At 35.8% G+C, this 16,684-nt stretch overlaps 2 protein-coding genes across 3 annotated transcripts in view; one reads left to right on the top strand and one right to left on the bottom strand.

The window, feature by feature from the left end:
* LOC141446080 (protein APCDD1-like) overlaps positions 1 to 16,684 on the bottom strand; it is a 460,040-nt gene that overhangs the window by 197,639 nt on the left and 245,717 nt on the right. For both annotated transcript variants that reach the window (XM_074112483.1, XM_074112482.1), the window contains exon 2: positions 9,696 to 9,807. In XM_074112483.1, the coding sequence (XP_073968584.1) occupies positions 9,696 to 9,807 (112 nt within the window). The remainder of the gene's footprint in view (positions 1 to 9,695; positions 9,808 to 16,684) is intronic.
* LOC141451585 (odorant receptor 4-like) lies at positions 11,684 to 16,038 on the top strand. The gene is made up of 5 exons (XM_074123043.1): positions 11,684 to 12,617; positions 13,982 to 14,084; positions 14,633 to 14,737; positions 14,827 to 14,982; positions 15,525 to 16,038. Exons 1-5 carry the CDS (start codon positions 11,740 to 11,742, stop codon positions 15,585 to 15,587), a joined length of 1,305 nt encoding a protein of 434 aa, XP_073979144.1. The 5' UTR covers positions 11,684 to 11,739; the 3' UTR covers positions 15,588 to 16,038.

Genomic DNA, 16,684 nt, shown 5'->3' with positions numbered 1-16,684 from the left:
CAGAACCCCAACAGCCAGAATAGAAGATACACTAATCTTTAAGCATTAAGCTAACCCACCGTCTAAAACCAATTACAATTGCTAATAAGTCACAAATTAACATAGTGGTTAGGTCTGCAGGGTTAGATAATATCTTTGATTTTATCCATGTATCTCTAATCGGTTTCGAACTTTCATCCATCATCAGTGTTTGATTAGTTTGGCGTAGAGATTTCGACTTCATTTATCTTCCTATACACATCTGACGGCCTGAGGAAGGTAACGTCGTGTTTATACCATGTATTTAAAATGTATGTAACTTGTTCAAGCATTTCATTAATTTGTATTCTTTATTAGACCAATTACGGATATTAGACCAATCGTTAGGATTAGGATGTTAGATAAATGGCAGAGAGAATATGATTCGATTGATAAAGGAGTTTTCTATAAGAAAAGTAATCCCCTAGTAGGTGTTAAACCTTGGTTTCTTGACCTCAATTTAAATAGAAGAAGCATCAGGATAATTAATAGAATCAGATCCAATCATGGACTCTGTGGTGCATACTTAAATAGAATAGGAAGAGCTAATACTAATGTATGTACAGTATGCGGTACACTTGACGATCTGGAGCACATTCTAATGGAATGTGAAAAATATAGTAGCTATAGAGTCAAACTGTTCAGCTCTCTTCAAAAAAAGATAAAAAGTCCATTTAATTATATTAACATTATACAGGAAGTTAGATCCACAAGTGAAGAATTAACAGAATTTATTAATGAGGAATGTATTAAAGTGTAAGCTTAAATGATTTAATAGTGGAAATGATAGTTAAATTTAAATATTGAACATACTGTTCTTGAATCGTTGGCTAATGGCCACAGGCATAGGCCCCCCCCCCAAAAAAAAGTATTCTTTATTCTTATAAAATTGTTTTACTGTCCACGGCGCCACGATAGCCTAGCGGTTATAGGTGATGCCCGCAAAGCTAAGATGTATTGTTGGTTTAATGGGTTCGATTCCCAGTTTAGGTCTTGGATTGTATTTAATGGTTAATATGAGAAATTTATAGTAAAGTATGTTAAGCGGTTATAGGCTAGACCCGCAATGCTAAGATGTATTGTTGGTTTAGTGGGTTCGATTCCCCAGTTTAGGGCCTTGAATTTTATTTAATGGTTAATATGAGAACTTTATAGTAAAGTATGTTTGCTAGTCGCCTCCGTCCACGACACCTAATATTGGGTAGTTGGACGTCAAGCCCGCCTGAAAAAATAGGCAAAACGTTTTACTGTTCATAAACATTTTGGACTACAAACACATACACACCGTGTAACGTTCCTCACTCAGTCAGCAAGTGTAGTGTGAGCCGGAAACTGATTAATGTAACTTTGATGATGGATGAAGAAAATCCCGCCAGAGTGCTACAAGCGTGCTGTGGTGGATAAAATCTAAGGAGATACAATTAATTGTTGTTACAATTGGAGTTATGCAGGTAATTTTTTTTGGACCCAGAATTCACATGTTGATACTACTTTTTGGATGATTTAAAGCATTAATTCAATTTCTCTTTAACATGAAAAATTCAATTTCGTACTTCTACTTTTATTTTTGTTATAATTTTATTCATATTGTGTTAGTTCTTTTTGTTGTTAATTGGGAGAGATTTGAACAAAATCCCTACAAAGAAATTACTTTTTGACAAAATGACAATTTGTGGGGGGCGGGCAAGGTTTTAGTAACCTCTTAGTTACTCAATAATGTATAACGACCTCCTCAGCTGATCATGCCTAGGCGACTGTTGATATGCTAATTTCTTTGAAAGTATTCCCCAGGTCTTGGAACTCTATTTGAATACCAGATCAGTATTGCTCCTTCTCACTATCAATCAATAATTCTCCTAAACTACCCTCCTGTTAATTGCCCGAATTCTCCAAAACCAATATCAGGTAATGTTCCCTATATTTGGAAGATATTTAAATGAAGAAATTTCAAAAAATTAATCAATAACTAGCCCAAATTCTCCAGAGATTTATGGAAGTTTTTGTTAAAAAATAAATAATAATAATGTAACAATTTCAAAATAGCTGCAAGCATGTCCAGTTGTAATATTCTATTAGTAATACTGATTGCACTGAATGCACCCCAAATGCACTATGTACACTCCTAGGGGTGAAGCTAACCCCAGCAGTAACTCTAACTGCTGAGCTAAATGCGCTCATCATTCATTTTTTCGAGAAAAAAAAAATCACGAGGCAACTGAAGTTTTCATCGCCAAGAAGGGTCATTTGATTAGAGGTGGCAAACCAAGGGATTAACCTGGAAATGCAGGGATTGGTAAGATTTTTCTATAACATAGTCGGGCTCCTATAAAGAATTTTAATATCTCTGTGGATGGTTAAATTTGGGAAACGTAAAAGGGAGCATTTACTATTACTCTACAAGAGAATTTCGGATTGAATCTGTAGAAATTTAAGATTAAATTATTATCAAGTGGTTGGTTGTCCCAGTTGGAAATTTATTCCAGTTTCCATATGTATATAGGTCATCTACAAATCTTTTAGTGCGTTGCCGAAGCTGTTATAGGTGATGCCCGCAAAGCTAAGATGTATCGCTGCTTAGTGATTCCATTCCCCTGGTCTAGGCCTTGCAGTTTATTTAATGGTTAATATGAGAAATTTACAGTAAAGAATGTTAAGCGGTTAGAGGCGAGACCCGCAATGCTAAGATGTATTGTTGGTTTAGTGGGTTCGATTCCCCGGTCTAGGCCTTGGATTTTATTTAATGGTTAATATGAGAGAATTTATAGTAAAGTATGTTAGGGGTTATAGGCTAGACCCGCAATGCTAAGGTGTATTGTTGGTTTAGTGGGTTCTATACTCGGTTTAGGCCTTGGATTTTATTTAATATTTAAAATGAGTAATTTATAGTAAAGTATGTTTACTAGTCGCGTCCGTCCTCGACATCTGATTTAGGTTGTTGGACGTAAGGTAGCCTGGAAAAAAAACACGCATTACTTTATTTTCATTACTTGTTACTAGTGCTTAATTTTTGAAAGAGTTGTAGATAGTTTAATTATTGATTACCTTATTAGCCTCCATTCAGACTGGGCAGGTGTCTGTCTCTAGATGTGTAACTATTGTAATGTAGAGTAGTGTCTAAAGTGTGTGGTTTCTGTGGTTTTGAGGTTTGAGTGAAGTCTGTTAATTATACAGTAGAGCTGTCTAAGGATCGGTTACAAAGGTGGTCTTATTGTTAATTTTCTTCATGTAGTGTCGAGGTATTGTATTTCGAGGTATAATTGACCAGCCATCCGTCATCTTTAACTATTCCTACGATTTACTTAGCGGTGCAGTTCAATAATTGACTCAAAGGAGAGCTAGTGATGGAGGTGTAATTTCTCTCATAACTGACACGCAAGTCATTTGATTTACTCGTTAAAAGGCGCAATTACAGTTGCAAAAAAAAAAAAAATTGTTTAGCGTAAAATATTTTGGGTAGACTCAGCCTTTGAGTTTCAAATTGAAAGCTACGCCACTGTTTAAACATTAATAAACGTATGCGCACAAGTCGGCGAGATTACTTTTTAATTTTTGCTTTCCCAGAAATGTAATTGATAACGGAATGCGTCCTCATTTTTTGTATTATTTTTTATTTTTATCTCCCAACCAGGAGGAAGGCCTCGTTTAGTAAGATCATAATCAAAAGTGGAGTGCTCATTTCCTCTGTGGAGCCTAAATTAAACAGTTTACTCCTGGATGTTCCCAAGTAAACTAGACCAAGCAAGCTTCCCCTTCACCGCTTGCAGATTGCCAGAATACAGACAGAAATTATATTGTGAGCTTCTGCAAATATTTCACCTACACCCGACGTCATAATATACGTAAGAGAGGAAAAAGTAATTTAACCAAGCAAGGAATACGTGCAAAGTTTTATCTCCATTTCTCTCTTATCTTTTATTTTTTGTTCTTTACATACGGCTTACATTAAATATTCCAACTGAAATTGTCTACTTCAGGTGGTGCATTATTTAATACGAATGCACTCTGGTTAATACGACAAATTAAAATAAATAAAATATTATGATAATAATAATTTTTAATATAATAAAGTGGAAATCTAAATGATGAAGAATCAATAATGAATTCATTGATTTGTATGGCGATATTAAACGCCAACCTATTATGGCGTTGAATTCAAGTGTATAGGTAAAGAAATTAATAGATGGAAAAACTTTTCTTTTTTTTTTTTTAAATTATCTTCTTGGAAGTAATCTACAGGTAAGATTGGTGGCCCAAGGACGAAGCAGTGATTAATGAAGGTTATGTGGCATGAAGTGCAGTTTGATAAGGGTCAGAAGAAAAAGGGCTGTTTTTTTTTATTTAGAAAGGTATCAAAGGGTTGCCACTTTGTTGCTTTCTCTGGTTAACAATAATTCCCTCTCCTCCATCCCCCACCCCCATTCAACTTCTAAGGATGAAGGAAGAGTTGAAGGAAACTTATTGCACCAAAAAAAAAAAAAAAAATTATCTTTAACATCTTTTAAATTAGGCGCCACAGTAGCCGAGCAGTTATAGGCTAGACCCGCAATGCTAAGATGTATTGTTGGTTTAGTGGGTTCGATTCCCCCGGTCTAGGCCTTGGATTTTATTTAATGATTAATATGAGAAATTTATAGTAAAGTATGTTAGGCGGTTATAGGCTAGACCCGCAACGCTAAGATGTATTGTTGGTTTAGTGGGTTCGAATCCTGGTGTTGTATAGGTATTGTATTTTATTTAATGGTTAATATGAGAACTTTACAGTAAAGTATGTTTGCTAGTCGCCTCCGTCTACGACACCTAATTGGTAGTTGGACGTAAAGCCCGCCTGTAAAAATAGGCAATTACTTTACTTTTACATCTTTTAAATTAATGAAAAAAAATTAACCTTTATTTTTCTTAATTTTCCGATAGAAATTTGTGGATACCAGTGATATCCTGATATTACAATCTTAGTGCTTGTGTTTGTTTAGCTATAATACTGTATCCTCGACTTCCGGCTGGCAACAAAAAAAAATCAGGAGCGATTAATCCACGATTCTCTGAAAACCATCCTCTTCTCGCCAGGTTCTTTTCTCATTAATTTTCGTCAAAATTCAAACTTTTCATTTTTTTTTTTTTTTTTTATTAACTTCATAGAGGTTTTGGAAGAATCATATATTACACTAAAATGAAACTTTACACGCAATACGACCCGCACACGCAAAATACCCTTTTCTCCAAGTAGTTCCCTGAATCCAATGTTTCTGGGAAAAAATGTTTTCTAAATAAAAATTATAAATCAAAATTTATACACGATTTGGTATATCAAATTTTAAGAAAATAATAAGAAATTATTTCGTGAAAATCTTTCCAAAAAAAAAATTGGAAAAATCAAGGCAGTACAACAGCACTTTAGGGAAAAGCCTAAACAACCCCAATTTTCCTAATAGAATTTTCTTGCAAAATAAATAAAACTTGTAAGATAACTACGCAATCGGACGATCAAATTTAGAAAAAAAAAATTATTGGAAAATTTTGTGAGAAAACCCCACTAAAACCAGTGGTGGGCAAACTTTTTTTAATGGGGGGGCCACAAAGTTTAAGAAATTCTAGAGGAGGGCCAGAATTATAGAAAAAATGCATTTTGTGTTAAAGCTTTTAATCATAATATTATAAAAACATTACAGCATTACACACTTGTGTAACTACGCGGCTAGTTTAGCTTCACCTATAGGTTATGCATCTATTATTCTACTAAGTAGAATCTACTTTATATTTCTCGACCGTCAAAACGTAATTATAGCGGGCCATATACTATCCATGTCGATGGACCCTCGGCTGGCCGGATTAAATACTTTCGCGGGCCGGAGTTGGCCCGCGGGCCGTACTTTGCCCATCACTGCACTAAACCAACAATACAACTTCAGTTTTTCAACTCCTTAAGTTTAAATCCTCCATCCATTCCCGTAACACTAGATCTCGCTCATCTGATCTTTATATTCCCTCTCACCGTACCTCATCCTTTGACAAGTCCTTCCTCATACGTGCTACCTCTCTATGGAACTCCTTGCCTTCATCTGTCCTATTATTCTACTAAGTAGAATCTACTTTATACTTCTCGACCGTCAAAACGTAATTATAGCGGGCCATATACTATCCATGTCGATAGACCTTCGGCGGGCCGGATTAAATACTTTCGCGGGCCGGAGTTGGCCCGCGGGCCGTACTTTGCCCATCACTGCACTAAACCAACAATACATCTTAGCTTTGCGGGTCTAGCCTATAACCGCCTAACATACTTTACTATTAAATTCCCATATTAACCATTAAATAAAATCCAAGACATAGACTAGAGAAACGAACCCACTAAACCAGTGGTGGGCAAACTTTTTTTAATGGGGGGCCACAAAGTTTAAGAAATTCTAGAGGAGGGCCAGAATTATAGAAAAAATGCATTTTTGTGTTAAAGCTTTTAATCATAATATTATAAAAACATTACAGCATTACACACTTGTGTAACTACGCGGCTAGTTTAGCTTCACCTATAGGTTATGCATCTATTATTCTACTAAGTAGAATCTACTTTATACTTCTCGACCGTCAAAACGTAATTATAGCGGGCCATATACTATCCATGTCGATAGACCTTCGGCGGGCCGGATTAAATACTTTCGCGGGCCGGAGTTGGCCCGCGGGCCGTACTTTGCCCATCACTGCACTAAACCAACAATACAACTTAGCATTGCGGGTCTAGCCTATAACCGCTCGGCTACCGTAGCGCCTACATCCTCTGATGACCTAGTGAAATATAATATAATTTCAACTTCTAGCGATTTACCAATTTTGAAATACTGAATATAACCTAAAAATAAATAAATAAAATTTAACATTTAGTTTGAAGTAAAAAAAAAAAAAATTCAAATCCCTGAAGATGAGAAATAAATAATCCTAAAATTTCTATGCCTAAATAACAATTTAATTTCAATTAAAATCATAAAATATTAGATGTAATTAAAAAACTACTTAACAAGCAATAAAATCTAGGGGAAATTAAAAACGAATTAAGAAAACAATTATGGCGAAAAATTAAAAGATTGTGAAAAAATACATTTCGACTAATTTTTCTTTGCAATACTAAAAGAAACATTATGACCATAAAGTATTTTAACAACCATTTAATCTCTAATTAGGAATGATTTAGATGGGTTCTGGGTAAGTAATAATTAAGTGTTTCAAAAAGAGAAGAAAAAAAAGCTTGTAATTTCATTCACGATTATATCCTGTTCCAACCTTGACCATTTCTGGAAAATCCATTGCAGTACACATGTTTTATTGTTACTGTCTTACATCCATCATCAGAGGATTGATTTATGAATTTCATGTAAAGAATTCAACTTTCACAATGATTCACTTTTATGGATTTAAGAGTCACTAAGATTAGTGTCTTCTTTTTTTCACTTTCCAATATGTATTGTACCATAGGATTACTTTCATATTTTTGGTGACTCAGGCACTCTGAAATGTAGGAGGCAAACAACTACTTAGGCTACAGCATATTTTGCTGTGCTCTTTTAGGCTGTTCATATTGTAACGAAGTTGACCTGGGCAGAGAAGAAAGGCCTAGATTGTTCTAGGGGTTGAGCGACCAAAGTCGGTAACATGCCGCCACTGTGTGAACAAAAGGCCGGTCTCTACCTGAGCCGAAAAAGAAAGGCCTAGATTGTTCTAGGGGTTAAGCGACCAAAGTCGGTAACAAGCCGACACTGTGTAAACAAAAGGCCGGTCTCTACCTGAGCAAGAGGAGAAAGGGCTAGATTGTTGTAGGAGTTTAGTGACCGTAGCCTGTAACGGACCACCGCTGTGTAAAAGCCAGCTAAGAGAAAGGCTCCAGTTGGGGTGGTGGCAGTATGTGTTTTCCCAGCCAGTGATTGACAGGTAGGAGTGAGACAGACAATTGGAGGAGGCGGCCCCAGTTGGGGGTGGTGGCAGTATTTGTTTTCCAGCCAATGAGCGGCAGGTGAGAGCAAGGCAGACGGAGTTTGAGTGTGACAGAAGGTTGGAAGAGGGCGGCCCCAGTTGGGGTGGTGGCAGCATGTGTTTTCCTCAGCCAGTGACCAGCCGGTGGGCGTGACACAGACGGAGTGGGGCAGTCGCAGTTAAAAGGAGGCAGACACAGCTGGAGAAGTGAGTTATTAGAGTTTAGAGTTTTTAGTGAAGTCTTTGAGTGAGTTTTGAGTCAGTCTTGGAAAGTTAGTTTGGAGAGACACTTTGGAAGTGACAGTTCTTGAGAGAGTCAGTGTTGCGAAGTGCTTCGGAGTTTGGCTAACTGGCTGTTAGGCGGTTGTCAGTTAGTGAGTAGAGCTGTGTTAGTGCAGCTGAGCCTAGCGCAATTCGGTGCAGTGCGGACCAGTGGTCAGTCGTGGAACAGTTTTGTGGCGTTACGTAGTGAGTAAGTAACAGTAAACTGTTGTGACTGTTGTAAATGGTAACTGTAATGAATAGCGTTAGTTGCTAGTAAATGTTAATGTTAATGTGTGAATAAATCAGGTTATTACTTACCAATTTAGCGAGTTTTATTATTTAATTAAACCCACATATTAAATTAACTAGTGGCAGGCATTAGTTGTGTAAGTAAAGTTTTTAGTAAAAAGATAGAAAAACTTTACAATATATAAGTTACCATTTCCATTAGTTTGCTCGATAAATCTTAATTTGTTTCTCTAAAATGTTTGAGGAAAAAAAGTGAAGTAATGCCTAATTTTTCAGGCAGGTTTTAAGTCCAACTACCAATCAGGTGCAGTATAGCAGAATCGCAAATATACTTTACTATAAATATCTCGTATTAACTGCTAAATAAAATCCTACAGGCAGAATCGTACCCACTAAACCAACAATACATCTTAGCATTGCGGGTCCAGCCTATAACCGCCTAACATACTTTACTATAAAGTTCTCATATTAAGCATTACGAATTATGCAGTTTTTGCTTCATACGAAGTACAAATGAATACCAGAGTTTCAAAGTATCCGTCCATTTAGGACATCAATATAAAGGTGTACGTGAAAATATCGGACCCTCTAGAGGGTCTAATTATGTTCTCTACACTAAAATGTTCACTATAATTACGATATATTAACCAAAAAATAAAATCCAAGGCCAAGATTCCGGGAAATCGAACCCCCTAAACCAACAATACATCTTAGCATTGCGGGTCTAGTCTCTTAACCGCTCGGCTATAGTGGCGCCTAAAACACTCCGTAATTCTGTAAAGCTGAAGTACAACTCAAAAATTAATTTAAAACTAAATATTTTATTCTGTAATCAAAAGATTTTAAAAAAAACAAATAAAAATTCTTTAATTAGTTAAAAAAAAAACAAAAAACATAAAAACGGCGTTTAACTTTATTTTAAAATATTATAAATTAGTTTCAGTTGACCGATTGCGATAAAATTATCTGAAAATTCAATATTCTCATTAAATTTATACTGTTCAATTACGTTTTCTCACTAAATTTAAGCTAAAAAAAAAGTGCTTTTTTTCTCCAGCTATTAGAACATGACCTTTCTGGAGCAAATTCGTTGTGGAAAAAAATCCTAAAAGTGACAATTATTGAAAAAATGTAACAAGCTAACCATTAAAATCCATCTATCATAAAACAGGTAAAGATCTTTTATACTTGAAAAGATATTTCCTTACCTTTCCGATACCCAATAGCCAATAATTGGTGGGGGGTTCAATATTTGCGTCAATCTGTCGGTGTCTGCTACCTTCTGCACCACCTCATCACAAGAATGTGCTTCTGGATAACCTGAAATTTTTAATTTCTGTTTTAATCAATAACTTGTTGTTAGGTTAGTAAGGGAGTCTTGTATGCGAAAATACCATTAAATCGTTATAAAACAGGGGGAAAAAGCAACACCAGGAACTTTTTTAGTTCACTTCCAGCCTCTGGACAGTTCTCTTGTTATAGGCAACACTGCCCATCATCAGACAGTGAGCTCTAAGAAGCTCCTACGAAGAGAAAATCTAGGGGCCAGCAGCCTGGAATTGAAACCAGAAGAAAGGGAATCCAGTACCCACTGAGCTAGTCCCTTCCCTTGGTGGGCTCTCTATCCACTGCACTTTCCGGAATAGAGAATCTTTACTTTGTCACATCGTAAGTTACTCAAAAGGGAGTTATAGAATAGAATAGAATAAACTTTATTTAACATTTTAAGGTATGTACGTACATATGTACATAAGAAGTGCCAGTATAAATACTATAACCTCCAGCTAATGGCATAAATTGTTACAGAATATAAAAGTATAAAAGTAAGTAATGAGGGGAAAAACAATGATAAACCCTCAGCCTCTAAGGAAAGTTCTACCTCAGGGAATCCCTAACTCTCCTGTGGCTGTGCACCGTGTCCAAACTATAGTCCTCTATTAGTCTGCATAGGTGGTTGTGACTTAATACGCACTTACTGAAGAAACCAGTAGCGAGGTACTTGATGTAGTGTTCTACATAGTCCATGTTGGTGTTAGAGTGTGTCTATAATACGCGTGTAGCTGGGGGAAGTGGTCGAAAGCCTGAGGAATTTATTTTGGATTATTTGCAGCGAGGCGATATTGGATAGACATGTCAGACACCAGGAGGAACAAGCATAAAGTAACATGGGCCTAACCACTACCTTGTACAGGAGGAGTGCCATTCCATTCTCTGGGTATAGTTTAGAGTCCCTGCAGAACATCGGGAATAGCTCTCGAATGGCGGCCTTGCCTTTATTTACTCTGTTCTTTATGTGAGGGGTAAAGGTCAGCCCACGATCCAGTAATATCCCCAAGATACTTGATAGTGGCAGCCCACCGCACAATCCGTACCCCGAAGTGGACATGTCGATACAAGATCGGCCTGCGCTCAGTGAAAAGGATAACCTCTGTTTTTAAGGGGGTTCAATTTTTATTTTCCACTTGGTGAAAAATCGGTCCATACATGGACATGGCCTTAGTAAGCCTGTTGACTATCGGTGTCCAATCTCCAGGACGAAGCATAGACAGCGACATCATCAGCATACAAGGCCAGTCGAACATCGTTTGGTCTAGGCATTCAAAAGGGAGTTATCCTCTACTTAACTTAAAAAGTATTTATATGATTTTTGCTGCTGTCCCTTTGATTTCCTCTTCCTAAGAGCTTTTTACAGCTCAATGCCCTGTAACGGACAGTTATTTGTGATGAGAGAACACTGTCCGGAGGCCAGCAGTGCCCTTGAAAAAAAAGCTCCGAGCACAATTGATCTAAGATGACGCACCTTAAATTGAAAAAAAAAAAAATTGCGTGTTATTGTTGTATTTTTTAAATATTTATTGAGGTTCTTATTTCAATAACTGAAATAACATCACGACATAGTTGTTAGTTTGTACGCATAAATAAACCAAATATTAATTAACAGTATTTAAATGAAATAAACATATTTCTAAGTAGAATACCTGTGAAAAAATACGAAATAAAATAATAATGACGAATCGATGTACGAAAGTGATGGAATTAATTTATAATTTAAAAAGTTTATAGTTGTTCTCGTTAGATGTAATGACGGGGGGGTGTACCAAATAATTACTTTAATTACTATTTCCATAATTATACTAACTTAGTTTATAAAATATTTACAAAAAAAACCCAGGGGTCACTGAGGAGTGATGGCGATATACTAGACAGAAAGATCCCAGTGAACTCCTGACCCAGTAATAACACATAACAGCGATGAAGTTCATCCAGAGAATTGACGCTGAAACTGATGATATAGTTTTGGCTCAGGCGATGAAGGAATATAGTTATATGTTACAGTTGAGTGCTTTGTTTGTAAACTTACGTCCAAAATGGCGCCTCTTCTCAGTAATACAATTTATTGTCTATTATTTACTAGCGATTTTCTTTCTCATCACTCTGCTAATCACGGCAACAGAATGGGAGAACGATATTAACAATACAACACAGGCGATTCATATTGCTGGCTTTACAATAGTTGTTTTGATTATTTTAACTGAATTTTCCGTGAAAAGAGCCGACTTTGTGGATTATCTAAGAATTGCTGCAAATAATTATTATATCTACAGCGATGGATTTCAATCGAAATACGCAACTAAATGGAAGAAAGATATAAGAAAAATGAAGATAATGGTACTAATCTTCTTACCTCTATATTATCTATTTTGCGCCTTTACAGCCATTTATTTAGCACCAATTATTGACGACCTTCAAGGATTCACTATCAAGGAAAGCTACATCAACAGCATTTACACAAGGCTTCCGGTTCCACTAGTACTTCCTTTCGAAGTGAATAATAACGCACTACATTATCTAGCATTTACCATGGAAGTAATAATGGCCGTACTTCTCGCGTCGGTGGTGGCTGGCGCTGATTTGGCCTTAATTTTCTACGGACAAGATATTGCTATACAACTTAAACTATTGAAAGAATCCGTACAGGAAATTGAGAACAGAGCTTTCTATCAATATAAAGAAATCAACGGAAATAATAAAGTAAAGAACTTAAAACAACTATATAAAGACGAAAAGTTTATGAAAATTATTAACAAGTGCATTAAACAGAATGTTGAACATCATAAAATAATTTGCCAGTAAGTAAGAGAATTAATTTATATTTGTCTTAAAAGTTATATAGTTAGTTTCCTTCTTTTTTTAAAAGGTGAAAGGATGTGAATAAATATTAGAGCTCTAGACCAAGAACGAGTGCGGGTAGCAATAACAATAAATTCTTCTCCATCAAACAATGTATGCACAAAGTGCGGTAATAAAATGGAACCACGTTAAATGAGGATTTTCACGTACTAAAGTAATCGACTAATTCTCCAAGCAGGGTTTTGGGGTCAAATGATCAAATTAGGTATATTGGACGAGGTAGGCGAAATATCACATTTTACTGTATGGTGGAAATACTATCTAATGTAAGAAAGAATTAAATATGACTTAAAAAATCGATTAAAGAAATTATAAGTAAAGCAGGAACAATGGGAATCGCTGTAACAAAAAGTTGAGTGCTTTGTTTGTAAACTTACGTCTAAAATGCCAATGGTGTCAAGGTGTCAATCTTCAAATTAATTTTCTGGGGTATCGATGTTGTTACTATTATTATTAAAGTAAGTAAATAAAGTAAACTAATATCTATTTATTTCAGGCGGGCTTTACGTCCAACTACCAAATGAGGTAACGTGGACATTTACTTTACGGTAAATTTCTCATATTAACCATTAAATAAAATCCAAAGCCTAAAGACTAGGAATCGAACCCACTAAACCAACAATCATCTTAGCTTTGCGGGTAGACCTAACTTTGCTTATAACTGCCTAACATACTTTACTGTTAAATTTTCATACTAACCATTAAATAAAATCCAAGGCCCTAGACTAGGGGTATCGAACCCACTAAACCAACAATACATCTTAGCATTGCGGGTCTAGCCTACAACCGCCTAACATACTTTACTCATATTAACCATTAAATAAAATCCAAGGCCCTAGACTGGGGGAATCGAACTCACTAAACTAACAATACATCTTAGCTTTGCGGGTCTAGCCTATAACTGCCTAACATACTTTACTCATATTAACCATTAAATAAAATCCAAGGCCCTAGACTGGGGGAATCGAACCCACTAAACCAACAATACATCTTAGCGTTGCGGGTCTAGCCTACAACCGCCTAACATACTTTACTCATATTAACCATTAAATAAAATCCAAGGCCCTAGACTGGGGGAATCGAACCCACTAAACTAACAATACATCTTAGCTTTGCGGGACTAGCCTCTAACCGCTCGGCTACCATGGCGCCTTACTATTATTATTAATTTTATTTTATTTCAGTCAGGCCTACTTGGATGTGTATTTATTTTTTATTTATTCAGAAGTCCATTACTAATGCCAGAATATCTGGTTTGTTTTTGCCCTAAAAAAACTTTATCTAATCATAAATTTCTTTGCAGTGCATTTGACATTATGTACACATTGTCAAAATGGCCGACCGCAGCGGCGTTTATGGTCGGATCAGCTGTAATTGCGTTGTCTCTATTCTCAATTGTATCAACCGTAAGTAAATACGATTATCAAACTTATAAAACGTAGCATTAGCTTAAAACTAAACTTTGTAACCAGTTTGAAATAAAAAAAAAAGAAAACATGGTTTCCGTAACGGTTAATGATGGAGTAAACCTGAAAGTTGGTCCGGATATAGCATCATATTTCGATATTTACAGGTCAAATTGCTAGTCACACTATTCGCTAAGGCGATTGCCCTAAAACATTGTTTGGCCGCCCTAAATTTTGAATTTACATTTCCCTTGAGGTGTCTCAGCTTGCTACTTTATTAGCCATCACAGATTTCGCTAAGTGTCTGCTCTGAGCCACCCTTGGGTCTTATAAGCTGCACTACTGAATGGTAAGCCTCATCACAAACTAAGTGTAGGGAGGGGGGAATATTGGCTAAGTCACTGAACTCTCTCATTCATGGAACCTTTTGTCCAGTTGCACATGCAGGGAATTTCTACTGAACTACTACCATTGCTAGACATAGATCGCTAGTCTAATTTGTATCCGGCAGATCAGCACACTTGAAGGTTAATTATTATTGTTATTAGGGTGTCGGCAGAATTGCCTCCCAGCTGTTCTCTATGGAGTTACTGTTGATTGAAATTGGAAACATGTTCATTATATGCTGGATAGGACAACAGCTAACTGATCTGGTCAGTGGAATTCAGAAAAATCGCTGGACTATATTTAAGAAAGTCTACTGCACAATATTTATTATTAATATTTTAATTTTCACTTGCAGAGCGCTGGATTATCTTATGAGCTGTACAATACAAATTGGATGCAATGGAATAAAAGTTGCAAAATGTCAGTCTTAATATTTAGAGAAAGACTGAAACGACCATTAAACATGAGCGCTGGCGGACTGACGCCGATCAACATGGAAACATTTGGAACGGTGAGTAGCTAGTACGAGTAAGTGATAAATAGCGCTATCGTTTTGCGAGCGCATGGGTATTTACCGAATTTCAATTCTAATTCGAATCCAGTTGGTGGCCATTGGATTTTCCCTATCTAAGTATAGTAAAGTTAAGTAATGCCTATTTCTTGTCAGGCAGGATTTAACTTAAATTCTCTTATTAACCATTAAATAAAATCCAAGACCTAGAGACCGAGAATCAAAACCACTAAACCAACAATACATCTTAGCTTTGCGGGTCTAGCCTATAACCGCCTAATATACTTTACTATAAATTCTCTCATATTAACCATTAAATAAAATCAAAAGGCTAGACACAGGTAATCGAACCCACTAAACCAACAATACATCTTAGCATTGCGGGTCTAGCCCCTAACCGCTCGACTGCCACCAAAAAATGTAGAAATAAATACTGACCTAAAATGTTTTTATTTGCATTTTTTAAAAAAGGATATTTCCTGTAAATTTGTTTTAATTTAATATTAATAATAATATTATTATTCTATTTGTTGTTTTTACAGATAATGAATACATCATACTCTTATTTCAATTTGATATTCGCCTACACGGACTCAAGCAAGTAGTGATAATATGAAATAGTAATGAAATGGATATTATTTAAAGTTTTTATTATGTTTAGTAATAAATTTGTAGTTACTGTAGGCAACAAAATAAAGTATGTATTTTATGGATGCAAAAATTTCAAAAAGATTTGTTGCATATTCCAGTTTTATTATGTCTTCATTTGCAAATTAATGGATTATTCATTATAAAATAGTATTGCAATAAATTTATGAATTGGAAAGTTAATTTTATCTCTCGTTACAGACAACTCAGTGAGCTTTAAGTCGCTTCTAGGATAAAAAAAAAAAAAAAAAAAAGGCCAGCAGCTGGATTCGAACCTGTGATCTCCGCATGGGAAACCTGCGAAATCTACCTGGAAATTGTTTATCACATCCCTTTTGACGTTCCATGTTCATCAGGTTTTTAACTAATAGTTTTTAGTGCAAAAGATAAAATACAACCTCCCCTACCCACCCAAAAAAAAGGGCCTAATTGAGGATATGGTCCCCGTAAACCCATCTAGAGATACCCAAGTATCCATGCGAGGGGGATAAACTGTAAGTTTTTGTTAAGGAGATTTTTGTACCTTTTGGATAGATTTTCCTTTTTGTCTATTAGCAAAGTTAGGTCTGCTTTACAGATTTTTTTAAAATTTGGAATAAGCTATTCTATCATTATAACCTGATAAGGTGTTAAATCGGAACCGTAACTACCACTGGAGAGATCTTTTTAAAGAATGGTTATAGTTGCGGTCCCCAAACCATCCTCAAAGGTAACCCCGTAAATTCTATAACCAGCCTCAATTGAATTATCCACTTGAAGTTTCACGTTCACTAATGCGTTCCAATTAATAAGTCTGAATATCCACCTTATGGCATTAAAGTCTCCAATAATCACTTTTACGTAATCCAATGAAAGGCGGCCATAAACTCTTTCTAGAAGATTGTAGAAGCTTCTCTTATTACACGTCATCCTCTCATTCAAAAGTAGATCAACTTTCATTGATAGCTTTATAATTTATCAGGGCATTTTTTTTCATTTTCCCGTTAACTGTAAACACTTTTCCTAAGAAATTTTCTGTACACTTTCGCGATTAATAATAATCTAATCTTTAGGC

This window comes from Rhodnius prolixus, unplaced genomic scaffold (genome assembly GCF_049639745.1).
Source record: "Rhodnius prolixus isolate KJV_2025 unplaced genomic scaffold, Rpr scaffold_1, whole genome shotgun sequence".
Taxonomy (NCBI): Eukaryota; Metazoa; Arthropoda; class Insecta; order Hemiptera; family Reduviidae; genus Rhodnius; species Rhodnius prolixus.
This window is presented reverse-complemented; position numbering and strand designations above follow the sequence as displayed.